Below are 16357 nucleotides of genomic sequence, written 5' to 3' on the forward strand. Positions count from 1 at the left end.
GGATAAAAGGAGGGTTGGAGTGGCTGTTTACAGTGAGAGGATCTAGCATGTGGGTGGAGTAGTTTGTGAGGCAAGTACTATAGCATTGCCCAGACCTTTTATTGTTTATTTCTATTTTAATAAAGCCAAGCCTCAGGAATTAGATCAGTTTTAGACCTTACACTGCTTAAGGTAGCGCCTAAGGATTCCTCTAGTGTAGATGAAGTACTAGTTCTGTCAGCCAATTCTATCCCCTTCCCCAGCAGGAAAGGGCATTCTGGGATGGGGGTTGAGTTGGGACCAAAGTACAATGTGTTCCAATACTCCTGGCCAGTAGAGTGATCCTGTGAAGGCCAATATCTGATAGCAAAAGTTAAAGCAGAACTGAGGTTGCTGTAACTTGTACTAAGGTTTGTTTGGGACTACCAATATTTGGAACAATGTTAACGCACTCACCCTATACCCTATGGTGGATAAAGTCCAATATTTTCCATAATCTCTCATTTAAATCCCCATCTCCCAGTATATGTCTTTTCTTTGTTTAGAACTGATTTTTCTGATTTAAGTTTGTTTAGCTTCTTGGTTTGATAAGTGATGCAGAACGGAGGAACCGTTTTTCTTCTTCCTTTGGACACTTCATCACATACTTGCAAATTTTACACCCTGCATGAGGTTTGAGTGGGTTTGGATCACACATTAGCTTTGGGATCTTCTTTGTACCTTTGAAATGGAATGAATAGCTTGTTCAGAAGTCCTGTATCTGGAGAAGTTGGGAAAAATTAAAGAAGGACATTGGTTAGTTTGATCTTTTGTTTTTCTTTTAAAAAAAATTTTAAACACGCTTGCCTGTATTCAGTTTCTCTTATGTAAATCATAGTTTTGTTCTAAATTGGTTATATTGTAGTAGAGACTTTTTTGACAACCTGTTTCTCTAACCTGATTCTCCCATTCATTTAAAACTGTATGAAAAGTGGATGTATTTAAACATTTATTTCTAAATGGCCTTGACCTCCCCAGGAAGGATTAACAACAGCATAATTTCATCAGTGGTTTTTTGGTGCTAACTTCTATTGGTCACTGTTATCTTTAATATTTAACCTATTTAAAATTGAATTTTGTTTTAAGAAAGAAGACTTGCTCTTGTACTCCTTAGTTAGGGGAAAATCCCATTAACTTGTGACAAAGATACCGTGTTATAGCTTTCAAATTCATATGTTATTTATAAATTTGAAAGTACAGTATGGACCCAGCTTAATTAATTCCTTTACTACCATATATAGTCTTGCTGAGAAGGTATTCAGTAGAAATTTGAGGGAAATGTTTTCTACAGCTGTTTTGTAGTAACCGAGGTCTTCAAAGTGTGTATTATCGTACCATATGGCCAACTTTGCTGAGACATGAGAATCCCTTTATTGGTAATTTTTTCACATTGATAATATTGTCAATTACTACCTGCTTGTACATTGCCTACCACAATGGGTGTCCTGATCCTGGTTGGGCCTTTAAGGCTTGACCTTAGTGCAGATGATATAATAATAGTATAGCCTGATGTGTTAGGTATTCCTGTTTCAACTTCAGATGAGAATGGAATGATCAGCAACAAAATTGGATATCCAATAACTTGTCATTTGTAATTAAATGTACACTGCAATATATTGTGCACTTCTATATGTTTGTCTAAATGACAGTAATTCTTTAATGTTTAGCGTTTTTTTAGGGATGATCACTGTGAGATCAACAACCTCAGCCATTAAAAAAGGTAATAATTGGAGATATACCAATCTCCTAGAGCTGGAAGGGACCTTGAAAGGTCATTGAGTCCAGCCCCCTGCCTTCATTAGCAGGACCAATTTTTTGCCCCAGATCCTTAAGTGGCCTCCTTAAGGATTGAACTCACAACCCTGGGTTTAGCAGGCCAATGCTCAAACCACTGAGCTATCTCTACCCCCAAAAAGAATCTAGAAAAGAATGGATTGAGAACATTCAGAATTTCATTAAAATGAAAGGATTCAGACTATATTCATAATGGACCCAGTGATTACATCCTTATTCAGTCCTTGCTTGGATAAAACTCACATTATTATTATTATTATTATTATTATTATTATCTAATTCTTATATATACACACACATTAATGTCATTGGGCAGATTTACAAAGGTATTTATATGCCTAAAGATGCAGATGTGGAAATCTCACTAGGTGCCTATCTGCATCTTTAGACATATAAATATCTTTGTAAATCTGGCCCATTGTCCTTAGTTGTGGGTTTGAACTGAGTATTGGGCACTATATACTTTATAGCCTTTACTAACTAGTCAATAGATGTACTTTTATTAGGAGGAACAGCTTCATTTAAAATAAATATAGAACAATTGTATAAAAATATAAGGAAAATAGGTTAAGGTATTCCATGCCACAGAGTTTTATAAATCATACATGTCTATTGCAGCATATAATCCTTTGTACTATGCCTTGAAAACAAATTTTGTATCTGATCAAATGTTTGAGTATTCCTTATTAGATACAAGTTGGGACAAAAGGTACAAATTAAGCATCCGAAGAAGTGGGTATTCACCCACGAAAGCTCATGCTGCAAAACGTCTGTTAGTCTATAAGGTGCCACAGGATTCTTTGCTGCTTCAAATTAAGCAATGTCCTTCAAAATTTATGACATGTAGTCATTCTGGCTTGTGAAGTAAATTAGAAAAACTACTTGGACTGAGATTAAGAGTAAACGAGAAAATAATCTGAGTCCAACTGAAACTGTATGAACAAGCTAGAAAGGAAAAATTCCATTTGTGGGATCTGACAGAACTTCCACCCAAAATCTTCCAGCAATAGTACAGTATAAGCATATCAAAACAGACCTATTGACTGATCATAACTTTTTGGTGTAATGCTATTACTGTCTGTTTGTGGAGGCAGTTGCCTTGTGGAAATCAATCTGTTAATTTTGCATACCTCACTAAACACACATTTTTGTAGTTACTCAGAAAGAAAGCACATAATCTTTCTAAAACTATGGCAGAGTTCTACCATGCATGGTGATCAGGCCAGAGATCACAGACATTTTGGAAACCAATACAACATTTTAGAAAAGAGCTCACCAGACTAGATGCATTTCTAATCCAAGCACTTTGCTATTAAGTAATTTCCCCAAACATCCCCATAAGATTATGCTCCCACCTATTCATGGCCACCAAAGGGATAGGTAGCCAGTGGCAGGGGCGGCTCTAGACACCAGCGCGCCAAGCAGGCGCTTGGGGCGGCCGTTTCCCGGGGGGCGGCATTTGGCTCCGGTGGAGCTCCCGCCGGCATGCCTGCGGCAGGTCCACCGGAGCCCGGGACAAGCGGACCTGCGGCGGGTCCCCTCTTCCCGCAGCTCCGGTTGAGCTCCCGCAGGCATGACGGCGGGAGCTCAACCGGAGCCGCGGGAAGACGGGACCCGCCGCGGGACCGGGGAAGGGCGGCGCAGCGCTCCGCGCTGCTTGGGGCAGCCGGATTTCTAGAGCCGCCCCTGGCCAGTGGAAGTAGAGTATCTTAGTTGAAAAATGAAACAAATGTGTTGGAAATTTCCTATGATAATACTAATCAAATGTCTGTAAAACAGGTATTAGGACTAGATGGCCCTCTAGTTCCATCTACAACACCTAATATAACTAACTTCTTCCATACTTAAACACTTCAGGGTAAAAAAGTAAAGGCAGTTAGTGCACTGAATTTTCTTCATAAAGTCTGCACAAAATAAAAGTAAACTTGTATGACAGACAGTTTGAGAAATAACCCATCAGAAATCACTGCCATTGGAATGCTGTAAATGTCATATTCAATGGTCACTTCATATTCTTTTCTTTTTCTGTACAGCATGAACTAATTTTTCAAGTATTTAAAGATATAAAATAATATAACACATGAAACAATAATGTATCTAGTTGTGTGACCCCATCATGAAAGTATCTGAATGTTAATTTTATTGTATCAATCTTGCATGTATGTGAGTAGTACTTTTCAGTCTAAAATATCTCAAAATGCTGCATAAACACACACACACACACACACAGAATATAAAGCTGAAATTCAGGAATGTTAGTGCCTCAATTAAGTGATCAGACACTGTGGTGATGAGCACAGTATAAAAGCCTATATAGAATAGCATAATCAGAATGTAATTAACCAAATTTGAATTTAGACAGGAGAGTGTGTATGTAAGAACCCAGATCTTGAGAAAGTTCTGTGAGATTTTAATGATCAGATTTTGGCTAACTTTCCTAATATGTCTATGTGTAAATGTAAAATACCAAATGCAAGAAATAGCTTAGTGAAATATTTGAAAAATAAAGAAATCACAGGACTGTGTTCTAAGTGATGGTATAAAATGGGACTATAGATCATATAAACTTCGGGGGAGTATGACATTAAATATTATTCTTTCACCTGAACAAGTTTCTGTTAGGATTCCATAGATACGTGTTAGAAGGGACTTGAGAATTTCCAATAAATTGTACTCTAAACCAAATGATAGGTTAGGTCTGGCAACATTTTGTTATATCTGGGGCATGTAACTAATTCCTTTTGGTGCTTTTAAAGTAGAGCTAATATTTCTTGCTATTACCTTTTCAACTTCATATAAAATTTATAAATTTCTCTTTACTAAGGACATGGCCTAATAGCCAAGGTGAAAACATATTGCAAAAACATATTTTAGTTGGGGGGAAAATGCCCACAAGTCTCAGTTACCATTTGCAGATTGGCTGATATCAGAACAAATGTGGTGTTGTTTAAGTGCTAATATATTTTTCCAGTAGGCTGTACTGTCTGCTTTAGTTATGTATCTGTCAAGTTTCAGCCTTTTTTTTTCTTTTTTTTTTTTTTAAAGAGAGAAAATGAAGGACAGCTCAGTTCTGTCTCCCATAATAAATTCATGGGGATTTCCAACCTCCTTTGGCCTCTCTGATGCAGTGTCTGTGGTTTTTTAATGTGAAGTATGAACTATTGCTTTTTTTCTTATAAAGCACTCATGAATCCAGAGACAATTAATAAATTGCAGTTATGTGAAAATTTGATGTTCTCTTAAATGAAACTTTTGAGAGTCTTCCATCAATATTGTATGTATTTAGATATGTTACAATAGTTCAGTCAACTGAAGTATTTCCCCCCGCTCTAAGTATGTGCTTGTTCCAAATTTTGGATCCAAATTATCTTTATAGTTGAAGACTGGAACAAATTCTGTCTACAAATGACTCAACTTCAAAATGTTTTGTTTGCATTGCAGAATATGATACACTCTCCACTGGAAAGCTGCTAGCTTGGCTGGCTTACCTAATTTCCCCACTTACTTAGCAGGCATTATGCAGCATTACATAAGAACGGCCATACTGGATCAGACCAAAGGTCCATCTAGCCCAGTATCCTGTCTACCGACAGTGGCCAATGCTATGTACCCCAGAGGGAATGAACAGAACAGGCAATCACCAAGTGATCCATTCCCTGGCACCCGCTCCCAGTCTGTGACAACCAGAGGCTAGGGACACCATCCCTGACCATCCTGTAAAATAGCCATTGATGGACCTATCCTCTGTGAATTTATCTACCTCTTTTTTGAACCCTGTTATAGTCTTGGCCTTCACAACATCCTCTGACAAAGAGTTCCACAGCTTGGTGGTACATTGTGTGAAGAAATATTGCCTATTAATTTCATTTGGTGACCCCTAGTTCTTGTGTTATGAGAAGGAGTAAACAACACTTCCTTATTTACTTTCCAGTAATGATTTTATAGACCTCTATCATATCCCCCCTTAGTTGTCTTTTCCAAGCTGAAAACTCCTAGTCTTATTAATTTCTCCTCATACAGAAACTGTTCCATACCCCTAATCATTTTTTTTGCCCTTTTCTGTACCTTTTCTAATTCCAATATATCTTTTCTTAGATGGGGCGATGACTTCTGCACACAGTATTTAAGATGTGGGCGTACCAGGGATTTATATATAGGCAATATGATATTTTCTGTCTTATTATCTATCCTTTTCTTAATGATTCCTAACATTGTTTGCTTTTTTGACTGCTACTGCACACGGAGTGGATATTTCAAAGAACTATCCACAATGACTCCAAGATCTCTTTCTTGAGTAGTAACAACTAATTTAGTACCCATCATTTTATATGTATAGTTGGATGATATATATATATATATATATATATATATATATATATATATATATATATATATATATCATCCAACTATACATATAAAATGATGGGTACTAAATTAGTATAGTATGGGTACTATATATATATAATATGTTTTCCAATGTGCATTACTTTACATTTATCAACATTGAATTTCATCTGCCATTTTGTTGCCCATTCTCCCAGATTTGTGAGTTCCCTTTGTAACTCTTCACAGTCTGCTTTGGACCTAACTATCTTGAGTAGTATCTTAACTGTTTTAAGTATCTTGAGTATTATCCCATGCTTGTACAGCTTGTTGCTCTTAGATTCTGAAAGATAGCTCTTTAAAAGTTATTGTAAAAATGTTAATAGTATCCCTCAATTAATTTAAGTTCATTGTTTCATTATTCCAATGAGGTCTGCATAGATAAAAACCTGTGATAAAGATCTCTGCATAGAATAAATCTCATATGTAATTAAGCAGGAGATATATAAATGTATTTTAATAGAGTATCCTTTCCTCTTGAAAATATTGAAGATATTCTGTCTCATTTAAGATTGTTGACTTTGCTCTGATCTGCAAAATGTTTTCTTTAGAGGAAGGTAGATTACTCAATAGTAAAATAAACTTTCAGGTTGTGGGGAAAATGAGACAGGAAGAATCTAGAAATAAGACATTCTTGAGCTCCAGCATATTGCATCTGAATGATCCCACGCTTTCACACTTTCTGCAGTTGAGGGATTTGATGTGTATAACACACCAAAGTATAATAATGAATCAATGCCAAACAGCAACAAAAAAGTGTTATCTATTCCTTTCCAGTGGGACAGCAAGTTACTGCATGGACAAACAGATATGTAAGAAAATTTCAGATCTGACAGGAGTCCTTAAAAACAGCTTTATTTTAAAGCAGGGACGTCATTAACTCTTGATGGTACTGTACTGATTTTACAGTCAACACTTGAATAAAGAGGTGAAGTTGTTGTGCAATAGAAAGACCCACATGACTGCCTGCAATGAAGTAGGGAATTCCCCAGTAATGCTAACAATTCTGACCTCCTCCAATAGGGAATGTAAACTAGAAAGCATGGTGGAGCCGGGAAGATAAGAAGCTGCTCTCTTACTCTGAAAGAGTGAGAGTAGCTTCTCAGCTGAAGAAAACCAATTTCATCTATAATTCCAGATTTGGACTAGGGAAGAGAGGCTTTTTTACATAGGTGCTTTGGATGGAGGAACCTTAAAGAGGCAAGAGATTTGTTTATTTCTTCATCTACTCTTGTAAATAAGCTGAATAATAGGCTGGTACCCACTGTGGCTACCCTGGCCTGTCATAGTGCCTTATTGCAGAAGTGAAAAATATTAATAGTCTTGAAGCTCCCAATTCTGTAACCACTGCCTGTTCCATTGAGTTATTTTAGGAGTTTTAATGTACAGTGATACCAAAGAAGAGGTGCCAAAGAAGAGAATATAAAAGGCAATGTTGAAAATCATTTATTTTGGGTTAGCAGAATACTATACATTGGATGGCAAGCTGGTTTAGAAGAGATCATGAAAAATTAAGGATTTGCAGTTGTCATTGGAATTATATTATTTTAATTGTATGCATGAAGGATTAGAATACCTTTTAAAAATAGAGGACAAAAAGATATGAAATCAAGGGAAATTATACACATCTCCAAGGAAATGTTTGTTTTTCATTTTGAATCTTGTGATAGACTAGTACTTAAAAATGATGCATGAACGTTGAGGTGTTGGTAGAAACACCATAGTTGCACAGAGACTTGAATTTAGTGTGGGTTGCATCCTTTTATTATGTTTAAAAAAATTTGTAGCACATCAAACTTGCAATACTACTTGAGATAAAGATGGAATTTTTAGGAAACTTAGAAGTAAAGCTGTTAATTAGTTTTGGTGTTAGAAGCATTTAGAAAATTTTCAAAAGGGGAACTGGCTGGGCTTGGAGAGGAGAGATGTTATGAACTGGGGAGAGTTTACAAGCCTAAGGAGCTAGGATGAAGGGCTGAGTAATTGTTTCCTGAGTTATAATCACATTTTTAAGGCATTTTTAGTTAACTTAGCTTCTGTTATTTCATTGTTAAAACTACTTATATACAGCTATATGGTTTGACAAAGGCAGGTATTGTTCCTGGAATGTGGTGAACCACTGAGAAATCAGAATGGCTGAACTCACATCTCTGTGCATCATCTTTTTGATTAGATAAATTCCTTTTTTGATTAGTATATTTACATGCTTTTAAAATAAATCATAAAGCTGTTCTTTGTAATACTGTATACATTTGCACTCATCCACTGCTCTATACTGCCAAACCACACATTTCTTCCAGACCTTGAGGTCTGAGGGGAACAGGTACATTGAACTGTTCAAGGAGACCAAGCATTTAGAGTTATATTTGTTTAGTATGGGATTGAATCTGTTTGATTACCTTACGGTTGTATCAGAATTCCATTTTTGTTGGTTGATTGCTTAAGATGACTGTCTCTATTGATAGCTTACATTTGTTTATGTAAAACATTAGCATTACTGCTAATAGTGGCTACAATCACTTCCATGTCTTTCTCAGTCAGCCAGTATACTTAGTCATTCTTAGTGGTTTATATTAGCAAATTTTTCTTAACATGTTAGAGAAGATCTACTGGATGAATTCCACCCATGATAAAACTGTATGAAAACAGCCATTTTACTCCTTCCAGTGGTCTGGATCATACTACATGAGTCCATTGTGCATTGTCTAGTTTTGTGTCTGTTTTTATAAAATGCCAACATCACCATAGCAGATAGAGATGGGTTTGAGAAACCAAAGTGGTAAATAATCAGTCAAAATATAATGTTGTAGACCGTTATTAGAGCCGGATCATTAACATTGACAGTTTCCATTTTCAAATGTGTTGGTCATGTATTAATTTCTCAAACTTTCGCCCTTTAGGCTAAAATTTTCCAGGTCTAGTCTTATCCAAAGTGGTGTCTTTCTTTCCAAATTAAAAAAGATATGTTCAGCCACTTTCAAGTAGGAAGTGAGTGAAAAGAGCTGCTTTACTGTTTGTTTAGTTTGCTTGTTTTTGGCTTATCTTGAACAGCTCAAGTAACTCAGCAGTGTGTGGTAGATGCTTGAAATTTGGCAGGCACATAGTCCTTAAGTTGCAGATGTGCCTTTAATTGACTCAGTGAAAATCTATTTTGACTTTGTCAAATGAGGAAGATTTAAATAAAAATACTACGTATACATGCATTAGATCCCTACCTCCTTCATTTCCAAAGTGGGATATTTGTGAAGAAAGTGAGTCGGGGTCCTTGACACATGTGCCTCATATGTTGATGTGCAGTTAAATTAAATGGGGGCCTGTAGCAGGGCAGTTGACTCACCGATTCAGCACCTCCTGCTGGTTGTATCAGGAATTAGCTCTTCCAGCCCAGAGCACCCTCTGCAGGCTCGTGTCTCGCCTGCCGCTGGCCCCCATGTCCCTTCCGGACCCCAGTGCCCTTCTCAATCAGGGTTCTGCCCCCAGCAGTAACCCCTAATCTCAGTCTCCCCACCTAGGGGAATCCACAACCCCCTAGCCCACCTTGCCTCAGTGGTTACTGCCAGTCATCATCTAGCCTGGCTCCTTGGGGCAGACTGCAGTTTGTAAGCCACTCATCATCAGCAAGCGGGGGTTGAATCAGCTGCCTCTGCCTGTATCTGGGCTGCCCCTCTGCAGCCCTAGTACCCTTTTGTGGGCCCTTAGCTTGGCCTGCAGCCTGGGCTTTGCTAGGTTGGAGCTCCCCAACCCTTCCCCAGCACTGCCCCACCCTAGGTACCCTCCTCAGCTTCCTAGGCAGCCAGGCCCTTCTCTCTCATGAAACTAGAGAGAGCATCTGTCTCTTGAGCACCTGGCTCACAGCCCTTTTATAGGGCCAGCTGTGGCCTGATTGGGACATGGCCTCAGCTGTGGCTGCTTCCCCAATCAGCCTTTCCCCGACCACAGCCCTCTCCAGGGCTGCTTTTAACCCCTCCGGGCAGGAGTGGGGTGACTACCCCACTCCAGGGCCTAACATTGAAAAGTAAAGATAAAAATAAATGTTGAACACCAGTTTCGTTCACTTTTCACCTTCCAGTCTGCATGCTGAATGAGGCATGCTGGAATATAGGTTAATAGACAGGGCAGCAGAGGTTCTCCAAGAGCAAGGTAGACAGCCCTCACCGTATTGACTTTGCAACTGTGGGGCAACGTTCTGCTGTGGAGTTGAGAAGTCTTTGGGAATTTTGCTTGATTAAAGATGCCCTTGGTTTCTTTTGACCCATGGAGTCACTGAATGTAGTCTTGACTCAGACTTTGCCACATAGCAGGGCAATGACTTTCTAGGATGGCACTGTTCGCATTTATATAAGTCTTTGGAAGAGAATAAACTTTTCCTTTTCAATTTTCAATGCAGATTATTGTGGTTTAGTACACTAATTGTGGGTTGGTACACTTTCCTTATGTACACACCAGTCAAAGAGTTCATTCGTTAGATAACTATTTTTAAAATCCAAGTATTTGTCATCATATTTTGAAGAAAGCTTCAGTTCTAACTAACAGTGCCAAATGTAAGTGCAGCAAGTAATGCCAAATATCATTAGTATTTCCAACCACATTCAGAAGTGGTTAGATGGCTTTATAATAAAATGTTTCTATTCAGCAAGAGTATTTATCTCAGCTTGAAACTGTTAAAGTTTGGGAAGGTGGGAAAGTAGGAGGCAGTCGAATATCTGAAAATGAACTTGTTGAAATTCAGTCAATTAACATTTTAAATGTGAGGAAAGTTCCTGGTATGCAGGGAAAATACAGCTGCTTCTCAACTCTGGTTTGGAAAACTCATTGAAGATGCAGTTCCATTCCAGTTTTTGTTTCTGTATATGAAGCACAGGATGCTCTATGGCAAAAGCATCTGCCTAAGGGAATTCTAGAATGTCAATAATACAAAAGTTCTATTTTCTATACTTTTAACTTCTTGCTACACAGGAGTACTGTTAGCACTCCTGGGTAGTTGTTCTCATTATAACCATGGCATTGCTGTGTTCTAGCTGGTGCTACTTTTAAATGGGGAGTGGGGAGAGTGTTCCTCATAGTGCCATTCTGGGAACATGTATTTTTAAAACATTAAATTAGTATAGTTCCCTAAATAAAAACACACCATCTGACATACCACTGTAGAGAAAGCTTACAGGCCACTACAATAAGTCAGTGTTCTACTGGTGTTTTTTACATGTATTATGATATCTCATTGCCAGATGAGAAGTTAATTTAGTCCTAATTGTTTCCTGGCGATAGAGCTGAGTAAACATCTTTCCATACCTAGATCCCATGTATGACCTGATACCATAAGAGGTTAGGACACAGGTAGCTAGATCTGGCATGACACTGTGGCAGTGGAATGGCGAGGGTCAGCAATGAGAGATGGTAACATAGGAGAGAAAGCAATATGGAGAAGCATGCAGATGAGAATGCGTTGGGTAGAGGCAGAGAGAGAAGCCCTCCTTGCTGAAAGAAAGTGGGGAAAACCTGAAGAAGAGAAGAGAAAGAGAGGTAAGCGCCACTGGAAGCTTACCCACACCTTAGTCAAATTCCAAGCACCTACACAAGGATGTTTCTTGGCGGCCAGATCCAGCCAGTTTATTACTACTTCTGATACTGGAGTGCCACAAAGTGGCTAGAACATGGCCATGAATTGGGCCCATTATGTCTGTTTACACGTTTGAACAGATTATTTTCCTCTGAGTTCTCTTGGGGCCTGTGCAACAAAATAAGAGGGTGGGTTTTTTTGTTTTTTGTTTTGTTTTCAATAGTAACTCCCCTACATGTGGATCTGCTGGGCTAATGAACTTTTCTGTGATTAAAAAAGCGTTCCAGACTTTGTGAAACCACAGCATATAGCTAAAAACCTCACTTCTCCAGCTCTCCTTTATAGATTGGCTTCATGCTGTAGACCAGGGGTCGGCAACCTTTCAGCAGTGGTGTGCCGAGTCTTCATTTATTCACTCTAATTTAAGGTTTTGTGTGCCAGTAATACATTTTAAATTTTTTAGAAAGTCTCTTTCTATAAGGCCGGTCTACACTACGCGTTTAAACCGAATTTAGCAGCGTTAAACTGATTTAACCCTGCACCCGTCCACACAATGAGGCCCTTTATATCGATATAAAGGGCTCTTTAAACCGATTTCTGTACTCCTCCTCGACGAGAGGAGTAGCGCTGAAATTGGTATTGCCTTGTCGGATTAGGGTTAGTGTGGCCGCAAATCGATGGTATTGGCCTCCGGGCAGTATCCCACAGTGCACCATTGTGACCGCTCTGGAAAGCAATCTGAACTCAGATGCACTGGCCAGGTAGACAGGAAAAGCCCCGCGAACTTTTGAATTTAATTTCCAGTTTGCCCAGTGTGGAGCTCTGATCAGCACGGGTGGCGATGCAGTCCCAAATCCAAAAAGAGCTCCAGCATGGACTGTACGGGAGATACTGGATCTGATCGCTGTATGGGGAGACAAATCTGTTCTATCAGAGCTCCGTTACAGAAGACGAAATGACAAAGCATTTGAAAAAATCTCCAGGCTATGATAGACAGAGGCCACAGCAGGGACTCAGCACAGTGCTGCGTGAGAAGCGTAACGGAAAGCCAAAGAATCAAATGGACACTCATGGAGGGAGGGAGGGGGTACTGAGGACTCCAGCTATCCCACAGTCCCTGCAGTCTCCAAAAAGCATTTGCATTCTTGGCTGAGCTCCAAATGCCCGAAGGGTCAAAAACATTTTCCCGGGTGTTTCAGGGTGTATGTCGTCAATATACACCCTTCCCCCCCAAAAAAAGAAAAGGGAAAAAAAATCATTTCTCGCCTTTTTTCAATGTCACCCTATGTCTACTGCATGCTGCTGGTAGACGGGGTGCTGCAGTGCTGAACACCAGCATCCCCTTCCCAGTGGCAGACGGTACAATATGACTGCTATCCATCGTCATCATCAGCCCGTGAGTGCTCCTGGCTGGCCTCGGTGAGGTCGGCCAGGAGCGCCTGGGTAAAAATGGGAATGAGTCCCGGTCATTCCCAGCAGAAGGTACAGAAGGCTTGGTAACCGTCCTCATCATAGCAACTGGGGGCTGAGCTCCATCAGCCCCCCCTTTCATGTCTAAAGAAAAGATTCTGTACTGCCTGGGCTATCATAGCAGCGGGAGGCTGCCTCCCCCTCATTTTATCTCACTAAAATCAGTGTTTCTTATTCCTGCATTCTTTATTACTTCATCACACAAATGGGGGGACACTGCCATGGTAGCCCAGGAGGGTTGGGGGAGGAGGGAAGCAACGGGTGGGGTTGTTGCAGGGGCACCCCCTAAAATGGCATGAAGCTCATCATTTCTGCGGGATCTCTAGGGCTCTGACACGGAGCGGCTGTGCTCTCTGGTTCTCTAGTACACTTGCCCCATATTCTAGGCAGGACTGACTCTATTTTTAGACAAAACATAAAGAAGGGAATGACCCAGGGAGTCATTCCCATTTTTGTCCATGCGCCCCCGCCCGACCTCAGCGAGGCCAGCCAGGAGTACCCATGACAGCAGCAGATGGTACAAAAGGATTGATAACCGTCATCGCCAATTTCCAAATGCAAACGGTGCAAAATGACTGATAACCATCATCTCATCGCCAATTTACAAGGGTAGACAGTGCAATAGGGATGGTAATCATCTCTGCTACCTTGCAAAGGCAAATTAATGCTGCTGTGTAGCACTGCAGTACTGCCTCTGTCAGCAGCATCCAGTACACATATGGTGACAGTGACAAAAGGCAAAACAGGCTCCATGGTTGCCATGCTATGGCGTCTGCCAGGGCAATCCAGGTGAAAAAGGGTGCGAAATGATTGTCTGCCATTGCTTTCACGGAGGAAGGATTGAGTGACGACATTTACCCAGAATCACCTGCGACACTGTTTTTTCCCCATCATGCATTGGGATCTCAACCCAGAATTCCAATGAGCAGGGGAGACTGCGGGAACTATGGGATAGCTACGGGATAGCTACCCACAGTGCAACGCTCTGGAAATCGACGCTAGCCTCGGTACATGGACGCACACCGCCGAATTAATGTGCTTAGTGTGGCCGCGTGCACTCGACTTTATACAATCTGTTTTAAAAAAACGGTTTCTGTAAAATTGGAATAATCCCGTAGTGTAGACATACCCTAAGTCTATAATATATAACTAAACTATTGTTGTATGTAAAGTAAATAAGGTTTTAAAAATGTTTAAGAAGCTTCATTTAAAATTAAATTAAAATGCAGAGCCCACCTGGACCGGTGGCCAGGACCCGGGCAGTGTGAGTGCCACTGAAAATCAGCTTGTGTGCCGCCTTCGACACGCATGCCATAAGTTGCCTGCCCCTGCTGTAGACAGATTCCCTGGTTGATGTGAGGTCATCTGTGTAGTGAGTGTTAGGATGTCACATCAGAGTAGCAATCAGCAATCCCTAGGCAAAGCTGGATGGACCCAAGAAAAATAAATGTTTTAAATTAACATTTTGCTGAATGCCCATGGAGGCATACAGTTGCATATTGCTGTAGTTGAAGTAATTTGATCAAAATAATTTATGGGTTATAGGTTACTTTAAAATAAAGATATATATATATATATATAAAATCTGCAGAGCAGTTGCTGTGACATCAATAAGTCATCCAAACAAAATATTAAACCCTGAATATGTGAAACTTAAAGAGATGACAGAATTAAAGAATAATAGCTGTCTGTAGCTATGGTCTGCATCCATCACAGTGTGTCTCTTCCAACTTGTAGATCTGTGCTGATCATGCTCCTTTGGGGATAAACAAATAATGATTTCTCCAGGCTTCTCCTTCTCTAAGTCTGAGCAGGAGACAAAATTTTTTGGCTGTGTTATTAAACAACTTTATTCAACATTGACATATTTCATTAGTAACCTTCAAGAATTAATGCTCGGATTGTTTAAGCTAGAAATATACCTTACATGCATTAATGCAAATAATGCCTGACTGGTACTACCATTATAATGCCCTGTAAGCATTTTAGAAAGATTAAAGTTCTTGCTGCGCTTGCTTTTCTATAGTTATTTCCATTATAATTCAAACATCATTGTTTTCACTTCCCCTTCCACATTTACACATTTAGTTTTGCAGCAATGTAAATGACTTTGTGACGGGATTCCTGGGGTGCAGCCTGGGACTGTGGGACCGCGGTGCCCCTTTATCTCTCCAGCCTGGGCTGACTCTCACAATGCTTTGCTGGTGACAAGCAGCAAGCCCCTCCAGGCACTGTTATCACTCAGCACAACAGCATGTGGAGCCTCACACCCAGCTAGATTGCATGAGCCACTCATGAATCATACAGAGAAAGACACCACCCAAAGTCTTGCAGTGCTCAAGATGAGCAGTGCAAATTTATTAATTGGTTCACCACTTCGTTAATGGAAAGTGGATGTGTACACCAGCCTTTGAAAATCTGAGCAACCACCCTTACCAAACACTTCAGGCAAACTCACTGGTAAAGATAAACAGTTAAATTTATTGACTACAAAAGATAGATTTTAAGTCATTATAAGTGATAGGCAAAAAGTCAGAGTTAGTTACCAAAATAAAATAAAATATAAGCACGCAGTCTAAACTCTCAACCCTGTTAGACTGAGCAACATCTGGATTAAGCAGTTTTTCTCACCCCACTGGATGTTGCATTTGATAGTACACAGGTTTCACCCTTGAAACCTGGGCCAGTCCCCTCAGTTGGTGTCTTCAGTCTTCTCTGAGTGTCCTTGCTGCTTGCAGCATAGAGGGGGGCAGGAGAAAGGTAAAGCATGGGCCCCCTGTGTTCTGTTTTATGCCCTTAGTTCATGTGCTTGGAGAACACACGTCCAGGTGTGTCTGCTTGGCATTGCTGAGTCCCCAGGCAAGGTTGAGAAATTCTCCTGGTGTGGCCCTATGCAGGTGAGTCATTGAATTGTAGCTCTTCCCTTGCTGGACACTGGCTGTTGGTTGTTTGACACCTGGCCTGGGCTTTGGTTACTTTCTTTGCTGTTGTCTCTGGGGAGCTAGTATCTGGATGATTCCCCAATGTATAGCATGTTTTAGTGACAGCCATACAACACAATCTCATAACTTCATATGCACTAAAGATATGCATATTTAGATAGAACAGTGACTTTCAGCAGATTATAACCTTTTC

At 40.1% G+C, this 16357-nt stretch overlaps 1 protein-coding gene across 12 annotated transcripts in view; it reads left to right on the forward strand.

Moving 5' to 3' along the window:
• Nucleotides 1-16357, forward strand: part of WDR27 (WD repeat domain 27) — a 197687-nt gene that overhangs the window by 141406 nt on the left and 39924 nt on the right. Inside the window, exon 25 of one of the 12 annotated variants that reach the window (XM_039528792.1) lies at nucleotides 1686-1738. The exons of the other annotated variants lie outside the window; for them this stretch is intronic. Coding sequence (XP_039384726.1) covers nucleotides 1686-1733 — 48 coding nt within the window. The 3' untranslated portion in view covers nucleotides 1734-1738. Of the gene's footprint in view, nucleotides 1-1685; nucleotides 1739-16357 lie in introns of those variants that run through there. 12 annotated transcript variants of the gene reach the window in all.

This window comes from Mauremys reevesii, linkage group 3, assembly GCF_016161935.1.
Source record: "Mauremys reevesii isolate NIE-2019 linkage group 3, ASM1616193v1, whole genome shotgun sequence".
NCBI lineage: Eukaryota > Metazoa > Chordata > Testudines > Geoemydidae > Mauremys > Mauremys reevesii.